General features: G+C 40.1%; 1 protein-coding gene across 1 annotated transcript; it reads right to left on the reverse strand.

Moving 5' to 3' along the window:
- Positions 1 to 4,943: 4,943 nt before the first annotated feature.
- ralaa (v-ral simian leukemia viral oncogene homolog Aa (ras related)) lies at positions 4,944 to 12,586 on the reverse strand. Its single transcript, XM_083778515.1, has 5 exons — positions 12,483 to 12,586; positions 8,727 to 8,977; positions 7,363 to 7,571; positions 6,135 to 6,309; positions 4,944 to 6,042 (listed from the first exon to the last, which is right to left on the reverse strand). The coding sequence occupies exons 2-5, from the start codon at positions 8,838 to 8,840 to the stop codon at positions 5,920 to 5,922; spliced, it is 621 nt and encodes a 206-aa protein (XP_083634641.1). The 5' UTR covers positions 8,841 to 8,977; positions 12,483 to 12,586; the 3' UTR covers positions 4,944 to 5,919.
- Between the last annotated feature and the right edge of the window lie 7,716 nt (positions 12,587 to 20,302).

The following is a 20,302-nucleotide window of genomic DNA, read 5'->3' on the forward strand; positions in this document are numbered from 1 at the left end:
AATGATATAATATCTGACCCACTGCATATTTCCCAAGCCCTTAACAATCACTTTACCTCTATCTGTGCCAACACCCCAGATGCAAACTCGTATATCACAGCCGGCTCTCCTACAATTAATACACACAATGGATCCTTTTCATTTAAAAAAATCACACCTGTAGATGTACATCGTGTCATCTGTGAACTGAAGGAAAGCTGTGGGGCTGGTCCGGATGGCCTTGAATCCAAATTCATCAAACTTGCTGCTCACATTCTCATGTATCCCCTTGCCGATTTATTTAACCTCTCTCTGTCAACCTCCTCATTTCCATCAATATGGAATTGTGCGAAAGTCACCCCCATCTTTAAGAGTGGGGACACATCTGAACCCAATAACTATCGTCCCATTTCCATTATCTGTACCACTGCAAAAATATTTGAAAAACTAATCTAATTCACCAGTGACGTACTCCTATCCTCCAGTAAAGGCCTCCTTACTGGAGCAATATTTATAGATTTATCCAAAGCCTTTGATGTGGTTGACCATTATCTACTTCTTGACAAGCTCCATGCCATTGGCTTACAGCGAAATGCCATTCTCTGGTTTAATGCTTATCTCCATAATAGGCGCCAGTATGTTGTACCCAATCCGATTATTCAATTATTGATAAAGGTGTCCCACAAGGTTCCACCTTGGGTCCACTCCTTTTTTCTATTTTCATTAATGATTTACCCGACATTTGCTCACACAGTCAAGTTCAGCTCTATACTCATATTCAATCATCCTTACAATCCGATTTCAACCTTGTTCAGAACTGGCTCCACAATAACAAATTACTGTTGAATAAGAGGAATTCCTGCAGCATGGTGTTTGGCACACGACACAGTCAAGCAAGCACACTTGGAATAGACATTCATTTTTCAAATGGCTCTCAACTTGAGAAAGTTGACTCCTTTAAATATCTTGGAGTGTGGCTCAACCCAGAGCTTACCTTCAAACCACACATAGACTACGTTACTAAAAAAACCTATGGTTGCCTAAGCTCACTTTACCGTTCTATTAATTGCTTCTCCTTTGATGTTAGGAAAAGAATTATTGCTCAAGTGAGACTTCCCATGATTGACTATGCAGATGTTGTGTATCTGAACACGACTGACTCTCATCTTAAACCTCTAAATGTTTTATACAACTCCCTGTGCAGGTTTGTATTGAGATGCCCATATGATACCCACCAATGTCTCATGTACAAATCACTAAATTGGCTGCAGCCTAAATCAAGACGGCAACTACACTGGTATCTCTTCACTTATAAATGCATTTATTTTAGATGCCCTGCTTACTTAAAACAGTACCTGACTCAGTCTACCTCATCCTATCCACTAAGACATCTACAATACCCTTACTTTAAAATCCCCAAAATCTCCAATGTGGTTGGGCGGAGGTCTTTCTGCTACAAAGCCCCATTCGATTGGAACAACCTCCCTCTATATCTTAGATCCATCTCATCATATAGTAGCTTCAGGACCTCCTTACATTCACATATAGACTCAACTTGTCTATGCTTCTAACCTGACTGTAACCTTTTATGACCCTGAAATATTTGCGCTGTGAACTTATCTACACTGTGTATTATGTGGTGGTTGGTGGTGTAGGTGGAAGATGTATTTGTATATCTGTATGTATCTGTGTACTGCATATTGTGTATTTGTGTACAGTATGCCTTCAATAAAAATCTGAAAATGTACTGTAATTCTACAAACTGTTAATAAATATTTCAATCAATCAATCAAAAGAGTGTGAGTGAGTGAGTTGCCGAGATTTGGGGTATTGGAATATGGCTCTACCTGTTACCGCCACTATTAGCCTATATGAGAAATAACCGAAGTTCTTGTTTTTATATTAATTTTCATATCATATCCTTATAATACAATTTTATATATTAGACTATGCCTGGAATTGATTGGGACTGAATTATAAAACATTGTGATGCTGAATATGGTATTGGGAATATAAAAGTAAGGCATACTGTATAGTGATTTACAAAAATAGGTCAAATTTGTATTTGTTGTATTTTCTTTGGTCACAAAATGGGCTATATTTTCCACAATATTACACTTGCATTTAGCATTACAGTGTACCCATAAGACTCCCTGATGTTGAAATACAACAATTACTTATTCTATTAGTGGTCTTCGTCTGGGGAGTGGAACAGTGGATGGCTATGATCTTCTGCATCGACTCCATGAGATTCCTCTGGATGTCCGATAATATGGGCCGGTGTACTGTAGGATGTTCTGTTGCACCTTATTGAGCCCTGATCTGCTCCAACGGGCCACCATGGTCTGCTGCCCCCGATGGGACCACGGGGGCAAGTTGCCCGCAATGACGCCGTCCAACTTGGGTGGGGGAGAAGGCAGGCTGAGAAAGCAGGCTGAGGTGGTCTGAAAAAAATCATTCACATGTTGATGTTTTTTTTTCCAGACCTCCAGGTCTAGGCAACACAGAATGGGGGGGACCTTTTTTTATTATTTCCACACAACAGCTCTAAGGTATATTAAATGACAGTCATAGCCTTTAACCACTTTCATTGGCATCCCTATTCTGGCCATTTCAAACATAATAAAATAAATAGATCTACAAACTCACAATGTCACATATATGTACAGTATGTACATTTTGAGCTTGTAGATAAAATCACTCCAGTGTGAAGTGACGGGCTCTCTTATCATCATCATATCATCATGTCGTTTGTTTACACACCAAAAATGGCCATTCATTATCAATGGAATTTAATGTTTGTGTTGTGTTAGGACGTTTGTGCTTGTTTTGCTCTTCTGCCTCAGATTTGAACCCGGCTTCCTGCAAAACTTTGACCATTGACCTAATGGAGCCCTCTGCTCAGGGGATGAATTGAAATTCATGTTGGATGATATCCCGTGTGTAGGTGAGACATGAACTTTGCTTAGCCTTTGACACAATCTAAATGTAACTAACCTAGCAAACAACGTAAAAAGTAATTCAAATTAAACTGATATAAACTAAAACTGTATATTAGTTACATCACATCCTGAACAATTCAAATACTAGGACTCCCAGTGAAGATTCGTTGTATTAACAATTCTCACTAAGCTATGAAGACAACCACCAGAGGGCACCACAAACATGTTTAGAAGATTTGTAGAATGTAGACAATGTTTGTATTTTTTACTTTTTCCTCATAATTATCTCCACCAGGCCGCTTGTGTCTGACTGTCTGTCTGAGTGTGTGCATCAGTCTTTGCATACACACTCCCAGGTCAAGGAAGACAAATATTTCAAACTAGATTCTCAAAGCCTACAAGTGTCAACTTCAGTTTAGTCAATAAACAACTCTGAAATTGAGGATTAGTTTGACGTTTGTAAAATGTTATTAGTAATATTCACTTTATTTATCATTTTCAAATAGTGCACAAAAATATTTTTTTGTTTTGTTTCTTGCCGTCACAAACATATAGGCTACACAGTGGTTATGTTTAAAGAAATTAAACAGACTACAAATTAAGTAACTAATGACATACATACATACAACCACCCAATCAAAGACAGATATTTCAGGTTTTAGTTCAAGGGTATTTATATAAAAAGCAGAACAAGGTTTTTTTTATATACCAAAAATAATAGTACGCTCACAGTTCTCACACAAACATCACAGAATGTTGTCGACCACTTAGTTATCACCCATTTGATTCCATACCAAAGACTTGGGCTCTGTTCACTTGTACACAAATTAAATGTACAAGTATGACTGAATGAACAGGGCAAAAACTGCAGACACTGCATTGTTAGTGTTTTAGAGGTAAGCAAACAATATGGCAATTGCTGTAAATATAGCCTCTGTAGCTCCTTTTCCTTGTGCAGTATTATTATATTTGAATAAATGGATGTCCTAAACAAACATAGGCAACACACAATGAACCAGTGATTCTTTGACTGCATCTCACGTGTACAACTGTCACTTTGAGGAGTGTTTACATCACAGTAAGGGTCTAAAGGAAAAGGTTAGCCCTTAAAATTGTATTCAACAAGTGTTTAAATATCGTCTGCGTTTACAATAGGGCTAACCACAACCAAACTATAGCTTAAGACATTAAGCCAAATATTTGTGTAACATTGTAGGTTCAAGTTTAGCTCAAGGCCATTGTCACATAACCTCCCTGATGGTCTTTCTCATCTCAGATCTCACATATGTGCTATTGAGCAAAAATGGCAGAAATGCCAAATGATTGTTACTTCAAGTTCAACCAGATAGTGGTTTGAAAAGCTTTGTTTGACCAGTGACCACCAAAAGGTATACAAACCATGACAGAAACTTGCTGCTATAATTTAGAGTATCAGTTTGGAGTAATTTGAGATACTATGTCATGGCTTTTAAGTTACGGGTAATCGTGGGTTTTTTGGGGTTGTAGTAAAATCTCTGGGCAAACTAAAATAACAAAACACTTTAATTCACAAACATTAATTTACCTTTCCTCACCCTCTTTGCAACTAAAATAAATCTTAGTCTCGAGTGTGAAACAATTTCAGAAGAGTGCAGTGAACACATTCAAGATGATGTGCTAGACCTTAAAAAGAAATACATTGTAAAATAAAAATGGCAAATAAGTGTGTGGCTCAGGTAAAAGGTAAAATTAAACAAAAACAAATGGGACAGTGTGCTTTGGTCTGTCATTAATCATATTCTCATTATCTACTCGTTTCCACTTCATCATATCCAGTTGTCATTCACTTTAATTATGGTAACAAGTGGGCACTTGTCTAGACTCATTATTTTTTGTTGACACTATAACTATGATTGATGCACGCCACCTTACCGACATAGCCCAAATCATGTTCTCACTTCTGTAGTCGTCCTAGATACGTTCACACAGCGTTATAAAAACGGGGCTTGCTTTGATTAAAGAGCCAGGGAAGATGAATAGGTATAAATTGTTAATAGTTGACATGCAGTCAATTTATTTTACCCACTCAAGAGATTCCTTCATGTCAGCAGAAAATTTAGTGTTATGGGATCATTATTCCTTCAGAGCAATCATTCCTCCATCAGAGCACGGTGGATTTGTTGATCCACAAAAAGGCAATTAAATTCTTTAATCAAGTGAGATTAAAAGAAAAGTGAAAGGTTAGGATTAGAAAATTCAAGTGATGCATACTTACATAAGAGTAAAGAATAACATAACATTTTCTCAAAGTAAACAATGTTAGTGCGCTCATCTTCTACAACTGGTTTTAGCCCAGTGGGATAGAGAAAATAAAAATACTCTGAATCCACAGACAAATGAAAAGTGTTATAAAATTACACAACAAAATTGAGGTCTGAAATGATTAAGTCGGAATGGCATCAAATCTCAAATGTGGTTCAAATAGATAGAACCCGATTACCGGGTGGCACTCAAAGAGTTGTTTTGTTGACACTGTTGAGTCTTAACATTAGCATACAAGTACAACCCAAAGCAGGCAGGCTAATCTATGGATTCCGGGCCCTTAAATCCAAGTTCTAGTAAGCACAAACCTCTTATTTAAACATTAGCTCCTCTCTGACCTTTTTTCCATCAGTTTAATCATGCTGCACCGTTTAGAGATAACACACACCAAATGCTATATCGAAAAAAGGTTTGTTAAAATCTCCAAGACTTTAGGCATAAATGAAAACATCCATTTTGCCATACTCTGTAAGGTGGTCATACTGTAGGAAGAGAAAGTACATTTAATTATTTGGAGTGTTTAAACTAGAGTTATAAATGATGTATGGGGTACCGCCACACTACTCCTGACATGTGTCTGAGGGCACCAGGTCAAGCAGTAATAGTCAGGAATTATTGGGCACAAATTAAATGCAAAAAAATAATCTGAGAAATGTAATATGTACAGAAGCGAGTCATTGCTTCTTCTCTCTTGCCACTATAAAATACAGCATCTCTCTCTAATTCTCTTAGCCAAACTTTTACTTTTCTTCTTTCCGTTTTTCTCTTTGCTGTCCTCCATTTTCCTCGCTCGGATCTCTCTCATCAGGTCAAAAAACACCTGTGAAAACATTATAAAATAATAAAAACTGATATTTTACTTGGTCAAATTTAAGGAAAGCCAACTTCACCGTAACGTCGCGTCGGACTTACCTTGTCGACATTGGCACGGGTTTTGGCGGAGGTCTCCACGTAGCACACCCCCCACTGCTCGGCGCGGGCCTTGGCCTCGTCGGCGCTGACCTGCCGTCGGTCTTCAAGGTCTGACTTGTTGCCAACCAGGAGGAAGGGCACGTTCTCATCCTCCTTCACTCGTAGGATCTGCTCCCTGCAAAACACCACGTCATCATAACACATTCAGCTACATAGCTATTAACCATTACGTGCTAGAAAATCAGACCCATCTGAACTGGCTGGTGCTGCTGTTGTGTCTGTGTGTGTGTGTGTGTGTGTGTGTGTGTGTGTGTGTGTGTGTGTGTGTGGGGTCACATTCCTGAGCCAATAATTGGATGACCAGCGGATTCAATTGAGTATCCTAATGACCAGCCACCCGGGCATCGAATTATTGGCTCAAGAATGCGAGAAAAAACGAACAAAATTCTACAAATGCCTTCTAAATCACTAGTTTTCAAACTGTGTCAAGGACCCCCAAACTGTATTTGGCTGCAGACTGACCAAGAAGATAAAAGTGGACTGCTCTATCTATGGCAGCAAAATTCAATTCAAAGTGACTGTCATGGTATAATGAATCTCTGAAATGACAAAAGGTCACATATTCGGTTTAGACATAAGAGTATCATGTTCCCAGCCTTTTCCACACTGTAGTGGCAAAGGCTGACACATCACTAAATATACCTGCTACCAGGACAGAACATGAGTCATGACCTTTAAATCATGACCGGCTTAACCCATTCTGACCGGGCACCCATTTTGGTGTTAGCATCATGTTATGCTTTATCCATTGAACAATAGCAGATCTACAAGCTCATATCAAAAATCGAAGAACGACGGACATTTTTTAAATCTGATCTCAGGTCAGAATGGGTTTAATCAGACCAGTGTGTGTCCAGTGGAAACCTCGTATGAATCTGATCTCAGGTCAGAATGGGTTAAAGGAGTAGTTCAACGCAAAAATGACTTTTCTATCAATTATGACTGCTAGCAAAGGGAAGATCTAACATATCGACTCCGTCGGGTGGAAACCTCATATGTTCAAAATTGTTACCTTTCAGGCTTCAAATTCAAAACTAGCAAAAAGTAGTAGATATACAGGCCCGAAACGTGCTATTTCGAAACCACGTTTTAATATGGAGATAGGAGGTTTCTGCCTGACAGCAAAATGTAAGTCAAGTATCAAGAAAACTATTTGGGATTTCCCCACCTGAAGTCGACTGTTGCTGCGAATGACTCCAGCTCTGTGATGGAGAAGACGCAGAGGAACCCCTCGCCACTGCGGAAGTAATTATCCCGGATGGCGGCATAGTCCTCTTGTCCAGCCGTGTCCAGGATGTCTATCTGCACCTCCTCTCCATCCAGCACCACTTTCTTCCTGTAGCTGTCCGCTTTGGTTGGCTCGTAATCCTCCACAAACTACAGACCGGCAAAAGATTGAAGTTTCAACATCAGTGTTAAGTGTAAGAAAGGTACCAAAATCACTTGAAAACCCAAGCATAAGAAATCCTTCCCCACTTTTCTATAAATCTCACACCCCATGATGTTTTTAGTTTTTGGTCGCATTCTTAAGCAAATAATTTGATGACCGGTCAATAGAGCACGGAAGTCTGACGTCAATATCGGTACAGGGCGCAAATCCACGGGTTCATGTACTTTTTATTTGCATTGTAATCCACATAGGGGGATTTTAGATCGCCTCATATAAGAACTGTGTTTGAAAAATAAACATGTCACCCCGGCCGTTTCATTCATATGGATATGAAGAATCAACTGACTTAAGGGCAGTCCATACTGTCTCCGACCACCGAACTTTTCCTCGGAAAGATCAGACTTTTATTTTTTCTCCGAAGTAGAGTTCGGAGAGTCACAACATCTGGGAGTGCAGCTTTCAGAACAAAAAATCGGAGAAATGCGTTTCAGAAGTTGCGAGTGACGTCATGTTGTAGTTGTACCGGAGCTTTCCGACGAAAAGTTCGGTGGTCGGAGACAGTATATGGACTGCCCTTAAGAGTAAACGCTTTTGTTACTGCTACTGAATTAGTTACATTTTCGCTAGAAACGGACTATAAGTGTGACTGACTGTCGCAAACGATACAGAGACACGTCCCTGACAACAACACAGAGACAGCTTGATTATTTTTGGACCACAACGTTTATATGAAACGATTTTAAGATGAGCCCATGTTATTCTCCATAGAGAAATTAATTCCCGTAAACCAGGCGGTTTGATTCTCCTACTGGAGACTACACCTGTCATCAAATTATTGGCTTAAGAATGTGACAATAAAAACCTGGTGAACTACTCCTTTAAGCAAGTGTGTGTGTGTGTGTGTGTAGATTGATTAAAAAAAAATATATATATATATATATATATGTTTATTGCTTTTCGTCTTAGTGGTTTATCCAGGCATTCTTCTTATCATACTCATGAATGACCATGCAATTTGATTATGTGACACGTCATTTCACTGATTGAGAAATACCAAATAAATCTAATCAAATGCAATTTAATACAATTACACACTCAGTACATTCTATAAATATACACAAAGACGCAGCCCTGCTTCTTACCTCGTCGTACATGAACTGGAGCGTCAGGGCCGATTTGCCCACTCCTCCGCTGCCCACCATGATCACCTTGTGCAGGGCCAGAGAGTTCTGTCCCTTTGGCTTTGCAGCTGCCATGGTTCTGTTCTGTGTTCTGTCCACCCGGCGGTCCAAGTGTGATTAAAAGAGAGGTTCCCAGTAGGAGACGGGTGGGGGAGAAGAGGACTGTAGGATCTGTATGGATTCCTGCTGCAAATGATGGCTCAGTTTGACTCCTGGGGGGGGAAAAGAAAGCGGGTTGAGCCGCTGCATCATAATTGTGTCACAACACATAAAAGACTGAAGACAATAGATAATCTACAGTATATAAATACAGAGTATATCGTTGCTGTCGGGCAGAAACCTTTCTGACCTGAGATCAGATTCTAAAAATGTCTGTTTGAAAATGACAGTTTTCTGAAAAAGCTATGTTTCTATGTCAGTCGTTCGATTTTTCAAAAATAGCAAATAGCTCATAGCGCGCCACCGAGTGGCGCGCTACGAGCTTGTAGATCTGCTATTTTTCAATAACACCAAAAGGGGTTCCCGGCTTCCCGCCCAAAATGGGTTAAATTAACGCCTTGATCGTACTACAGCGTCACACGAAAGCATCAAAAGTAGCAGATCACAGCCTAAAGCGACGCATTTCGAACTTGTCCATCTACTACTTTTGCAATTTTTTCTTATTTTAATCCTGAAAAAGACGTATGAGGTTTTTAACTGACAGAGATGAGATATATTAACATGAATTTGTATTTATCTTTGCCTATAATGAAATGCGAAAAAGTGTTTAAATACCACCACAACTAGGAACACTCTCGGGGGCCCAACTGTCAGCAACTCAGCATTAAGGTATGGGGATTTCTAGATAACTGTCCTGCATAGTTACTTATAATCATTGTGATAATGAATGATCATTGGCATGCTATACAGTACTGGGCCTGCAATCTGCCTTATAATATAAGGCAGATATAAGGCAGAAATGCTTATATTATAAGCATTTCATTCATTAATCTTTCTTTGCACTAGGTTTGACACCGAGTTCCACACTGATCCTAATCAGATGACAAAACAAATTACGAGGCTAATGCAATTTTGGCTTTTGTCTTTAGTTTTTTGCCGTTACAACTATTTTATTTTCCCCATCTAATCGACTGTATATCATGTACAAAGCCAACCCACTTTCTATTGTATTCAAATTAACCCAGTTTCAAGTTCCGTTGCAAGTTAGTATGTTAATGTTTCAATATTACAATACACAATGAATGGCTAAATTCCAGTCAGCAAGGAGGAACAAAAACACAACCTGTACCAGTCATCAGGATGGGGGTGGGTTCACTTCTTGGGTGACACAACAGTGCCTTATGAAATCGTTTTGGCTAGATTGAAAACATTGTGATGCACTGATGCCCAGTCAGTGTCAAGGACTGGTCATTTGGTTATTTTCCACAAAAACATTTCCATACCATTAAGGCTGTGTCATGCTCCGGTTCATTTCCAAAATGGAGTCTAAAGGCAAAATAGTATTGTAGTGTTTTTTTTGTTTTTGTTTAAGCAGGCCTGTATTACACAATCGCAATTGTTCATTGTTCATAGTCATACATTTTCAAATATAAAAAAGTAGAAATAGCAGATCTACAACCTACCCCGGCTATATTTGTGTGACAATGAATTGTGTTTCATAATGATGACAGTCCTAGGTATTAGCAATGCTGTCCCATTTAAGACAGTGGTTTTTCCAACCCTTTTTATAACAACAAACATTATTTATTCAGCATTTGAGCCACAGACCACCATTTGATGAGATTTTGCCTCTCACTTACTTAGAATATGTTGTTGTCGTTGGACAATTCCATGCTGTATTGATGTGGTACCATTAGGAGAGACAACAGGCAAACGTTGATCCAAATAACAATTCTTCCGGGTCCCAAATGGACCCGGCCATAATGGTCAAATTGGTTTAATTTTACACTCTCAATACAGATCTAATAAGGGTTCATTTGGTTTACCAACTCTCTCTCATTTAGCTTTATTTTTTATTATTTATTTACCCAGGGAAGTAGCTGAGCACAGGTGCTCATTTTCAGCAACGCCCTGCACATAGAAACACTCATTTAGCTGGGGGACCACTGGTTGAGAACCACTGATTTAAGACACCCAAAATGACCCACACCCTTCCCCTCCCCTCCCATGGCGGACCAGCTGATTACAAATACAAAGAGAACCTCAATACAGCATGACAGAATGTGGGAGGATGGAAAGCATAACAATGATTACTGTTGTTGCTTTGACACCCATGATGGTGTCATTTATTTTGACTTCTTCTGTAGATTCTGACTCTTGGGAGAGAGTTGGAACTGTTGTTCATGTTTGAAAATACAGACTGTCCCCACCCCTTTTCCCCCCTCACTGTAGGCCTATACGTTTCTTTTCCCTTTTTACCTCCTTTATGATGAATTCCTGTTCTGTTCTTTGGCTATATAGAAGTGTCTATTTGTACGTCTCTAAATGTTTTGATGAATTTGAACAAGGTGGACCCTCTTGCAAACAAGTGTAATGCTTTATTGGGTCGTCCACTCACAGTTAACAGTCTTTGTATTGAGTGATGTACTGTAATTCTGCAAACTGTTAATACATATTTCAATCAATCAATCAAAGCCATATCACTTTCATCACAGCGCTACTGTAAAATGCAGGCAGGTACAGCCAGGGTCAAATTTTCCAATAGCTGATGATACTGGAAGGATCTTATTAAAAGGGACAATTTATTAGGGATATATTATGGCGTCATGTGACGATTTTGCAGAGGCGTACACAACAATAGCCAGTAAGTGCAGCTAGAATAGGATTTCATATCGCTATAACCCCAGAACTAATGGCAATTGGCATACATAAATGTTAAAATTAAAACGTCATCATACTGAATTGGAACTAATACGCAGGCACTAATAATACAAGGGACTGAACCAGCTCACGAGCTTTTATTTAACAACACACTCCAATCACGAGACAGATGCCAGACAGACTGAGCAGGTATAAATAATGCAGTAAAAACAACAAACCGTGTCAACTTAATCCCATACACTGACCTAGTAGCCATTTAGCTGCACTTAGCTGGTGAGTGACATGACAACTAATACAGTCATTAGTCGGTGAGAGCAGCACTGCACAGCCAGCCATATTCTGCTTTTAGTGATCTATACGCACATCACCGTGAATTAGACTAATTATTCACAAAGGAGTGTTCATTAATTAAACAATAACGGGTCGCTTAATTGCAACAGCTGTGTGTGTGTTTGTCTGGATTGCTTCTCAACTCACCCACTGTGTGTCTGTCTGTTTCTGATGATATCTAGCCATCTGGGACGAACATACCCAAGGATGACTCAATGGCGTCGCGCTAAAGCGTTACATTTAACGTGACTCACGTTTATTTTTTATTTTATTTCATTTCATTTGATTATTATTTTTAAACATCCGATCCGTGAGCTTGTAAGAACCTAAAAATCACTCATACACCGCGCACACGCGTTTAGCTTATTCTATAAGATGTGACACTGTCGCATCCTTGGTATTCTTTAGAATGGCCAAACTAAAACAAACTAGCTAGCATTTGAACACAAAGCTAAATAGAACCACCACCGCAAACACAATGCCAAAGTGTGGAAAACGCACCGAATAACAACATGACCACCACCAGCTGATGTGGGATATATAGATTGAAACGGAATAAAAACCCACCTTAAATTGGCACAAGAGATTCGATTAGAGTCAGGCTAACTTGTAGCTCATGGCTAGCTTCCTCAGAGCTCCGTCCACCAGCAGAGGCTGTGGTCCTGTTGGGTTTGGCCGCATCTGTCTGTCTGCCGGCCGGCTGGGAGGGACGTGACAACGCCCGCCCACTTGGGAATGAACATTACTTTGCTTTACTTTTCATGCCATTCATATCATATGTTGCCATTCATTCATTTATAGCAAATAAATCTAATTTATGATGATGATGTTTTTGTGGAAAATAAATATAGTTGAGTATAGGCTCTTATCTATTTCATTGAGGATTTTAAATAGGAGGAAAATAATTAGAAAATTTGGTAAATAAATATGGAGTAGGTTTTGCTTCAAATATGCATGGTTCTGGTTCAAGTTCAAAGTTTCAAGTATAAGGAACAGACAGCCTAATCAAAGACATAAGGCGCCTAATGGCATTGATAATCAATGATTGATTGATTTGCCCGCCCCCCCCCCCCCCCCCCCGTGTTTGTCAGTTAAATCCTGGTGCGTGTCAACTTAGCGCTTGATGCAAGTTCAAACACAAAATGGACTTTCAAAAGCCAGGTAATTTGCGGCAAAGTTAATTATTTCGGCTATTATCCTTTTGATAAAGAAACGCGATAATTCAATATAATATTAACCTTGAATCGAGCTAGCCCAAAATTTGAACTCTCGTATGTATTTATCGATTCTGAAAATTTCAATCTTGTCTGAATCGATAAATACATCTACGAGAGTTCAACATTTGGGCTAGAAATCGAGCTAGCATGCATATTTGATCGAATCTGACTTTTACTTTAGAACTTTCGAGTGTCAATATCATAGGCCTATACTACTTCTTGATCAAATGCTTATTAATTTGGTTGACCAAAACTAGAGTCCAAGTCCAGACTGTGGCTGGTATTATAGTTAATTTAAGGCTGTGGATGGACTAAGAGCAAACTATTATTCTGTTTTGTGCTGCAGTAAAGATCATTTCTGATCTGCATGTGAAATATGCAGAGAAGCCGTGGAATGAAACCTTCCGTCTTGTCCGCAGATGCATGGTAAGCCAAACAACATTATGGAGCATATCGACGACCATTGCAGGGAAATGTTGAATTTCCACGCTTGTGAAATTCCTCTAAAGCCACCAATTAGTCAGGCCTAAGGGAAATGATGGGTTGGCTTGAACCGAAGGTGCCTTAATAGTTTGTGCATCCGTAGATGTTTTATGAACAGCTTTTAGTTTTATTGTTTGTGTGAATACAATTCTATATTTTATGAATAGCTAGCTGTGGAAGGGTCATATCTTTCATAGACTGATATACATACATAGTTTATGATGCATTGTGATGCTTTAGGAATGAGAACATGAAACCCTTAGTCATAACAGCGACCTCTCTAGAGATTTGACCCTTGTCTAGGCTACTCATTTATGTTGTTGGATTCAATTGTGATGTTTAGTAAAATAAAAGTTATTATATTATTTGACATTTTCTAGTTCTTTTTGGGTCCAGGTCGAGGCATATTGAAACTTCTAGCATCTTGAAACTTCTAGCAATGCCTCATCCTGTCCTACATTTGTTTGGATCAATTCAAAATGAAGTGCAAGGTATGAGATTAGAACTGGGGTCTTCAAGATCCCCTTAGGAGGGAGAGAGAGAGAGAGAGAGAGAGAGAGACTTGTTAAATTGTTCATGTGCATCTTCAGACATTTGATTTAACCACCTGAAACGTCAATACTTGGTCAACTTGACCCTTCAGTCTGTACTTGGTCCAGGTCGAGGCATATTGAAACTTCTAGCATCTTGAAACTTCTAGCAATGCCTCATCCTGTCCTACATTTGTTTGGATCAATTCAAAATGAAGTGCAAGGTATGAGATTAGAACTGGGGTCTTAGAGAGAGAGAGAGAGAGACTTGTTAAATTGTTCATGTGCATTTGATTTAACCACCTGAAACGTCAATACTTGGTAAACTTGACCCTTCAGTCTGTACTTGGTCTGCTCTTTTCCACCCCTCAAAACTCTTTGCCAAAAATAGCTGATCTACAAGCTTGTGAGCTTATTGAGCTTGGAAGTTGTGCTTGGCAGTGGTCGGTCTCAGGGGTCTGGAAGAGGAATTGGGTATACTGGACAGAATGTGTAGTTATGTGTGGTCCTCCAGGGGATAGAGAAGCTGGCCAGGCCATACAGCCGTCTGTCTGCCAGAACTAGTGCTCAGTATTCAGCTATGGAACTTTGTTATGCATAACACAGCTTTCCTTAACCCAACTTAACTTGACCTGAGGCCTATTCTACAAATGGCAGTAGTTCTCAAACGTTTTAGTGCCAAGGACCCCCCAATTGATATATTTGGCCACGGGACACCAATCTGAAAATGTTTTGTGCCCCCCCCCCCCCAGAAGATAACATTTGTGTTTAAAAAGTATTCAGCATTTCAAACATGTTCAGAAATGGCAGATGCACAATGGCAGTGCGGCACGAAGTGGAGCGCTGTCTGAGCTTGTGCGTGCTATTTTTGAATAGCCAACACTAAAATCTAAAATGACATGGATGCTTTCCCGCTTTAAAAAAAGTAAGTAGAGCTCTGTCTGAGCTCTTCTTGGGATGACATGTAATTCACAAAATACATTGTGTTTTTTCAGCAGACCAAAATGTATACTGATTGCATAAATGATGATTCCCGTGTTTAACAGCATTTATTTGCCCCACAGTGCAAAGCATCCAAAGGTCAATCCCTGCTATCACCCAGGAATTACTGCTTCACAAATTGTAGTCGTGTCGCACAGCAGGATGCCTTAAGCTGCTCTGTGGTATGTGCATCCCCTACCGATAAACAAGGGCAATTACTATCGTAAGCTGTTTAAAAACAAGCACCATGGTGACTCAGAGCCCCGTGCATGTCGCACCGGGTGTCATATGGCTAGTACTGTAATCCTTCCCACAGCGGACCCCATGTAGTTCAGGTCTGCCCCGGGGTTTTTAGCTGCTTGTCCTATCCAAATCTGTCTCCCGTCTCTGCCCTCTGTTCACCGTCCAGTAAAAATCTCACCCACGATCCGCTGCCCTTGTCTATCGAAACTTCATCACACAATAGCCAAATGCGAGACAAACCTAGTGACTGCTGGCAAGCTGTTTTGGTATCATGCCAAGTAGGTACTAGTAAGCCTTGCCGTGCCCTGAGGCCCATAGGACCTATCTCCCTTAGCGTGAGGCAACTTTATGTACAAGTACACCCCTTAGCTTAGATATGGACAACATGATGCTAGTATGTCGCAGTGACTTAACCCGATCCAACCCTTGATGCTGAGTGGCAAGCAGGGAGGCACTGACTGGGTCCCATTAGTAGGGTCTTTGACTCTTTGGTATGACCTGGGCAGGGATCGAACCCTGCTCTCCCAGTCTCAGAGTGGACACTCTAATTACAAGGGCTACTGAGCTGGTTATTTATCTCGTTTTTAGCGTTTTTGCTACTCACCAAAACAAAGATGGGTTGTGTCATTAGTCATCATGGAGATTGTTTTGTTTTTGTCTCATTCCTAAGCCAATAATTTGATGGCTGACAGAGTCTCTGTACTGAGCAGCCACCTGGTCATCGAAATAATTAAAACAACAAGAGATCCATGAATTCAAGGCGTGTGTATGTGTAACTCATTAGAAAATAAGCCAATGTTTCCTTAACGACTTGGAATATGATCCACTCTGTATTGTAGGAAAGAACCAGAGATCCCTCCAAACCCTGCGAGCCTATGTATAGATGTCTGGAACGACTTCATGAAACTTTAACTGGTGAGAAATATTAACTCTATAAACTAATGTTGAAAATGGTCACACCATCACTAACGTTGGGTATATTTTACCCAATATAATACATTCCATAAAAAAAATATTTCTCTTCAAAATATATTAAAGTACAACAATGCAATGACAATTTTAGGTACTCTCCTTTAATGTTTCAACATGACATTTCTTCATGCCTGAAGAAGGTCTGGAGGGACCGAAACCTTGCATTATTTAAATGAAAATACTCATGTACCGAGCAAGTGTGCGGTGTATTCTATTCCTTTAATCAACATGAAATTTAAAAAAAAAAGGCTGGGAACTGCTCCATAAACTGCCTTTTTTAAAATCACTAACGATGGGTGAAAATCACTCCAAGACCTGCCTGTAGAAAAAACAGGGATGGGGTAGGGAGACAAACCTACCTTCCGGTACATCAGCGAGAATCCTGAAGGTACCCAAGGACACCCACATCAGCAACATTATGAAAATTACAATGTTAAATTCACACAACGTTGGTCTTCTAGGGTTAATTCTGGGTTTCCCTTTGCAATGCATGTCATCATATATCATATTCATTGTATACTGTTAGTGTTATTAATAGCCTAGCTGTGAATAATCTAAATGTATCATTTCTAGTGAATTCCGTGAACACCATGATGTCTCGTCTGGAATTGATTGCAAAACAAACTGGGTACAAAAATCTACTCCTTCACTCTCTTCCCCCCCCCCACCCCTAATTATACCAGTATGTTTTAAAATAATGAATACAATTTGCCTATTGATTTAAATAAATTATGTTGTATCTGTCTTAAGGGCAGCTCACCATAACTATAAAAATGTTTTAAGATGTGTTCTAACTTCTAAGTCAAGTGGATGGCAGAGTTCAACTATACAATGGTGAACAATATACTTGCTCAGTGTCGACAGTCTTTAAACCATATGCCAATATAGCCCGCTCTTATTCTAATCCAATAGTAACGTCACAGTGAACACGGTAGCATAATGTTTCTGTCCTCTGCTCTGCAGAATGGGCTTCCACTTCACTGAAGCCACGTGCTACCTGACGGCGGACATGTTCTACATGGAGGTCTTGTTGCTACCGGCAGGTCGGGTGCAAGACGTCAAGCTAGCCCTGTGTGGAGAGAACCCGGAGGTAAGGAACATTCTGACACTGACTGGGACATACATTCAGCCCTGCTGACATCTTCACCCAGACCAGCCCACCACAACCAGGCGCAAACCCAACATAGAATATCTAAGTCTGCGCGACGCGTTGTGGTTCGTTTGTGGATTGTTTGCCTGTCTACTGACCTGATTGGTTAGTCATTGCGACCAGGTTTTTTACGACAAATTGGTCACTTCTTCACCGAAAACTGGACTATGAATTGAATAGGCCTTTAGAGGCCAGCCAATCATGACAATCTCTTCACTACATCTACAGCTACTAGACCACGTGACTAGACTAGAAAGTCAGACCATTGATCAGCTCTGCACGCTGGCCCACATTATGCCCAGTCCACCCCTGAACACTGTGTGGAGAGACCCCAGTGGTAAGGGGCTCTTTGTTCTGTCAAATTGAACATTCTAACACAGGCCAGGGGTCAACAGGCCAAGGACCCCTTAGCTGAGAGGGATGAAGCAAGGACCCCCCCCCCCCCCCACTACATACTGTGTAAAATGGTGTTGCAGATTAACCCTTTTTAATGCATGGCTTCATGGACTTGTTTGACAGCACTGTTGGATTCATGTGAATGTGTATTTTCAGACCGTAAGTAAGTAGCAGATCTACAAGCTCACAAATTCTCGCAGCACGAGGCGCTGTGAGCATGTAGATCGGCTATACTTCCGACTAATGTTCCATGTTCCCCTCAGAATGGGGATGACAGGGTTCAAGTGGTCAATGTAAAAATAAAAATCACTAAAGATTGAAGATCCCTGTAACAGTTTACTTTAATATTCCTCCCATCATGATTACACCATGACACTGACCAAGTTGAATTGCTTTTGCAGTCTAATGAGTCCCTACTTCAGTTGCTGAGGTAAGCTGTATTGTGAACATTTAAAATGTCTTTCTAATAATTAATTTCACTGTGTGCAATATCATTTCAGTATTTATTTATTTTAGCCCCACTATAGTGGCAGGGCTGCGCTCATTCTAAATCATGCACGGCTTGTGCTTATTAACAACTGCGGACATTAATTTGTTTTGTACTTAAAGTACCGCGACAGAGCGGAGGCACGCCGATTCACACGAACTTGAGCCTTGTGAAGCACCACCGAGCTAAAGCGAGCGAGTTGCCACGCCGAACGTTGTGAAGTTCGATTGTGAAGTTCGATAGCGCCGTTCGAATTGCAACCAGATAGGCAAATCATGTTCTGGTGAGAGCGTTTGCCCCGACTGCCACTCAATGTGGCCACTGGCCAATCACGGCGTGTCCTTGTGTGCAAGGACTCTGCACTGGCCAGTCGAATCGCAGTGCCTGTTCGCACAAGCCGTGTAGAGTTTTGAATGGCGTTGCTCTGTCTCCTAAATGCGTAATTCACGGATTGTGGTTAATGCTGACGGTTAAGGCATGTCAAACGATAGAGCCCGTAGTGTGTTCATTGTTTCCTTTTCACCACTTCAACAGGACAAAGGATTTTGTGGAATTCTCGCTGAAGTTGGCGGACCTTTCTAACCTCTATGGCCTCTTTAGAGACAAGTAATGCCTCTGAACTTTTATTTGCTTTTAATTAGGGTTGTCCTGATCTGACAGGGTTGTGTCGTCATTTTGATCGTCAAATGATCGGAATCTGATCAGAAGCAAAAACAAGTGATCTATAGTATCAATATTACCAGTATATCCATATCATTAGACTGGATATTGTTTGTGATTTTGCATATTGTACTGTTGTGGATATGGCATCTGGCAAGTGTTCTATAAAAGTACAAATATCGGATCGGGAAAGTCTGTATCGGCAAATACTCAAAATCAAATGATCGGAATTGGATTGCAAAAATGTGATTGGGACATCCCTACTTTTAATGGAAGCTAAAACATAATGTATCCACAAAGTTAATTAGAATGTTTTACCCCCCCAGTGAAAGAAAGCTGAAATTATTTGCTTCCCTACAATTGCTGGGGAAGGACTTGCAGAAAATATCACATTTGCCAAGGTGAGTAAAATAGAATTATTAGGCCTAAAATCGATGTTGTATATATTAATCCAACACTATAATACAATCCAACACTATCTCTCCTGTATTTCAGGGCGATCAAGGAGAGTGACCCCCTGGTGGACACTGTCCTCAATGGCAGGATTGGGTATCTGATGGCAGGAAAAGGAGGTTCATAATTCATATTGTCACTCCCTTCACAGACGAGACAGGTTGCTTTTCTTTACTGGTGGTTTATTAAGCGCTTTCATCACTCAAAGACCAACGTCAAACTGGTGACACACAAAATAATAAAGACATCAGAATAATCGCCAACTATACAATACAAACATGATGATATGGAAAATGTGCTTGACAAATGAATGTACCTCGCTGGCTGCATAGCGATGTAAAGGGAATGAAGTTCATAGAATGCCCAAAACGATCACTAAACTGTCGAACTGAAACAAAGGTAAATCGATCAATTAAACTCATAAACAAATACAATATGGAACTTATAATGTAGACTGAGAACTCAAAATGTTGACACAAAACAATTAAACAAACCTTTTAAGCGACGTGTTCTCAAACAAACAAACTGCCTCCCTCTCACAGAAGCGACAACTCTGAACTAGTGAGCCTTACTCACATGACCATATAAGGCCTGATGGCCGGAAATGACGTGAACACAAACATCTGGTACTCGACTCTTAACAAAATAAAATAATGTATCAGTAAACAAAATAATGACAGAAATAATAACTACAGCAGCAGTTATACATAATAGTCTAGAGAACACCGTTCTGTAGATCTGACATTTTCACTAGTTTGGGTCGCGGACAAACGTCTAACTTATCTTTTGGGCCTTGACCTGAAAAGTTTGGGAAC

The sequence above is a fragment of the Protomyctophum parallelum genome, assembly GCF_964188405.1.
Source record: "Protomyctophum parallelum genome assembly, chromosome: 12".
Lineage (NCBI taxonomy): Eukaryota > Metazoa > Chordata > Actinopteri > Myctophiformes > Myctophidae > Protomyctophum > Protomyctophum parallelum.

Coding starts and splice junctions, on each gene's coding strand:
- ralaa (XM_083778515.1), bottom strand. CDS start 8,840: ATGGCAGCTGCAAAGCCAAAGGGACAGAACTCTCTGGCCCTGCACAAG. Junction 6,310..7,362: donor GCAGCAACAGTCGACTTCAG/GTGGGGAAATCC, acceptor GGTGTTTTGCAG/GGAGCAGATCCTACGAGTGA. Junction 6,043..6,134: donor CCCGTGCCAATGTCGACAAG/GTAAGTCCGACG, acceptor ATGTTTTCACAG/GTGTTTTTTGACCTGATGAG.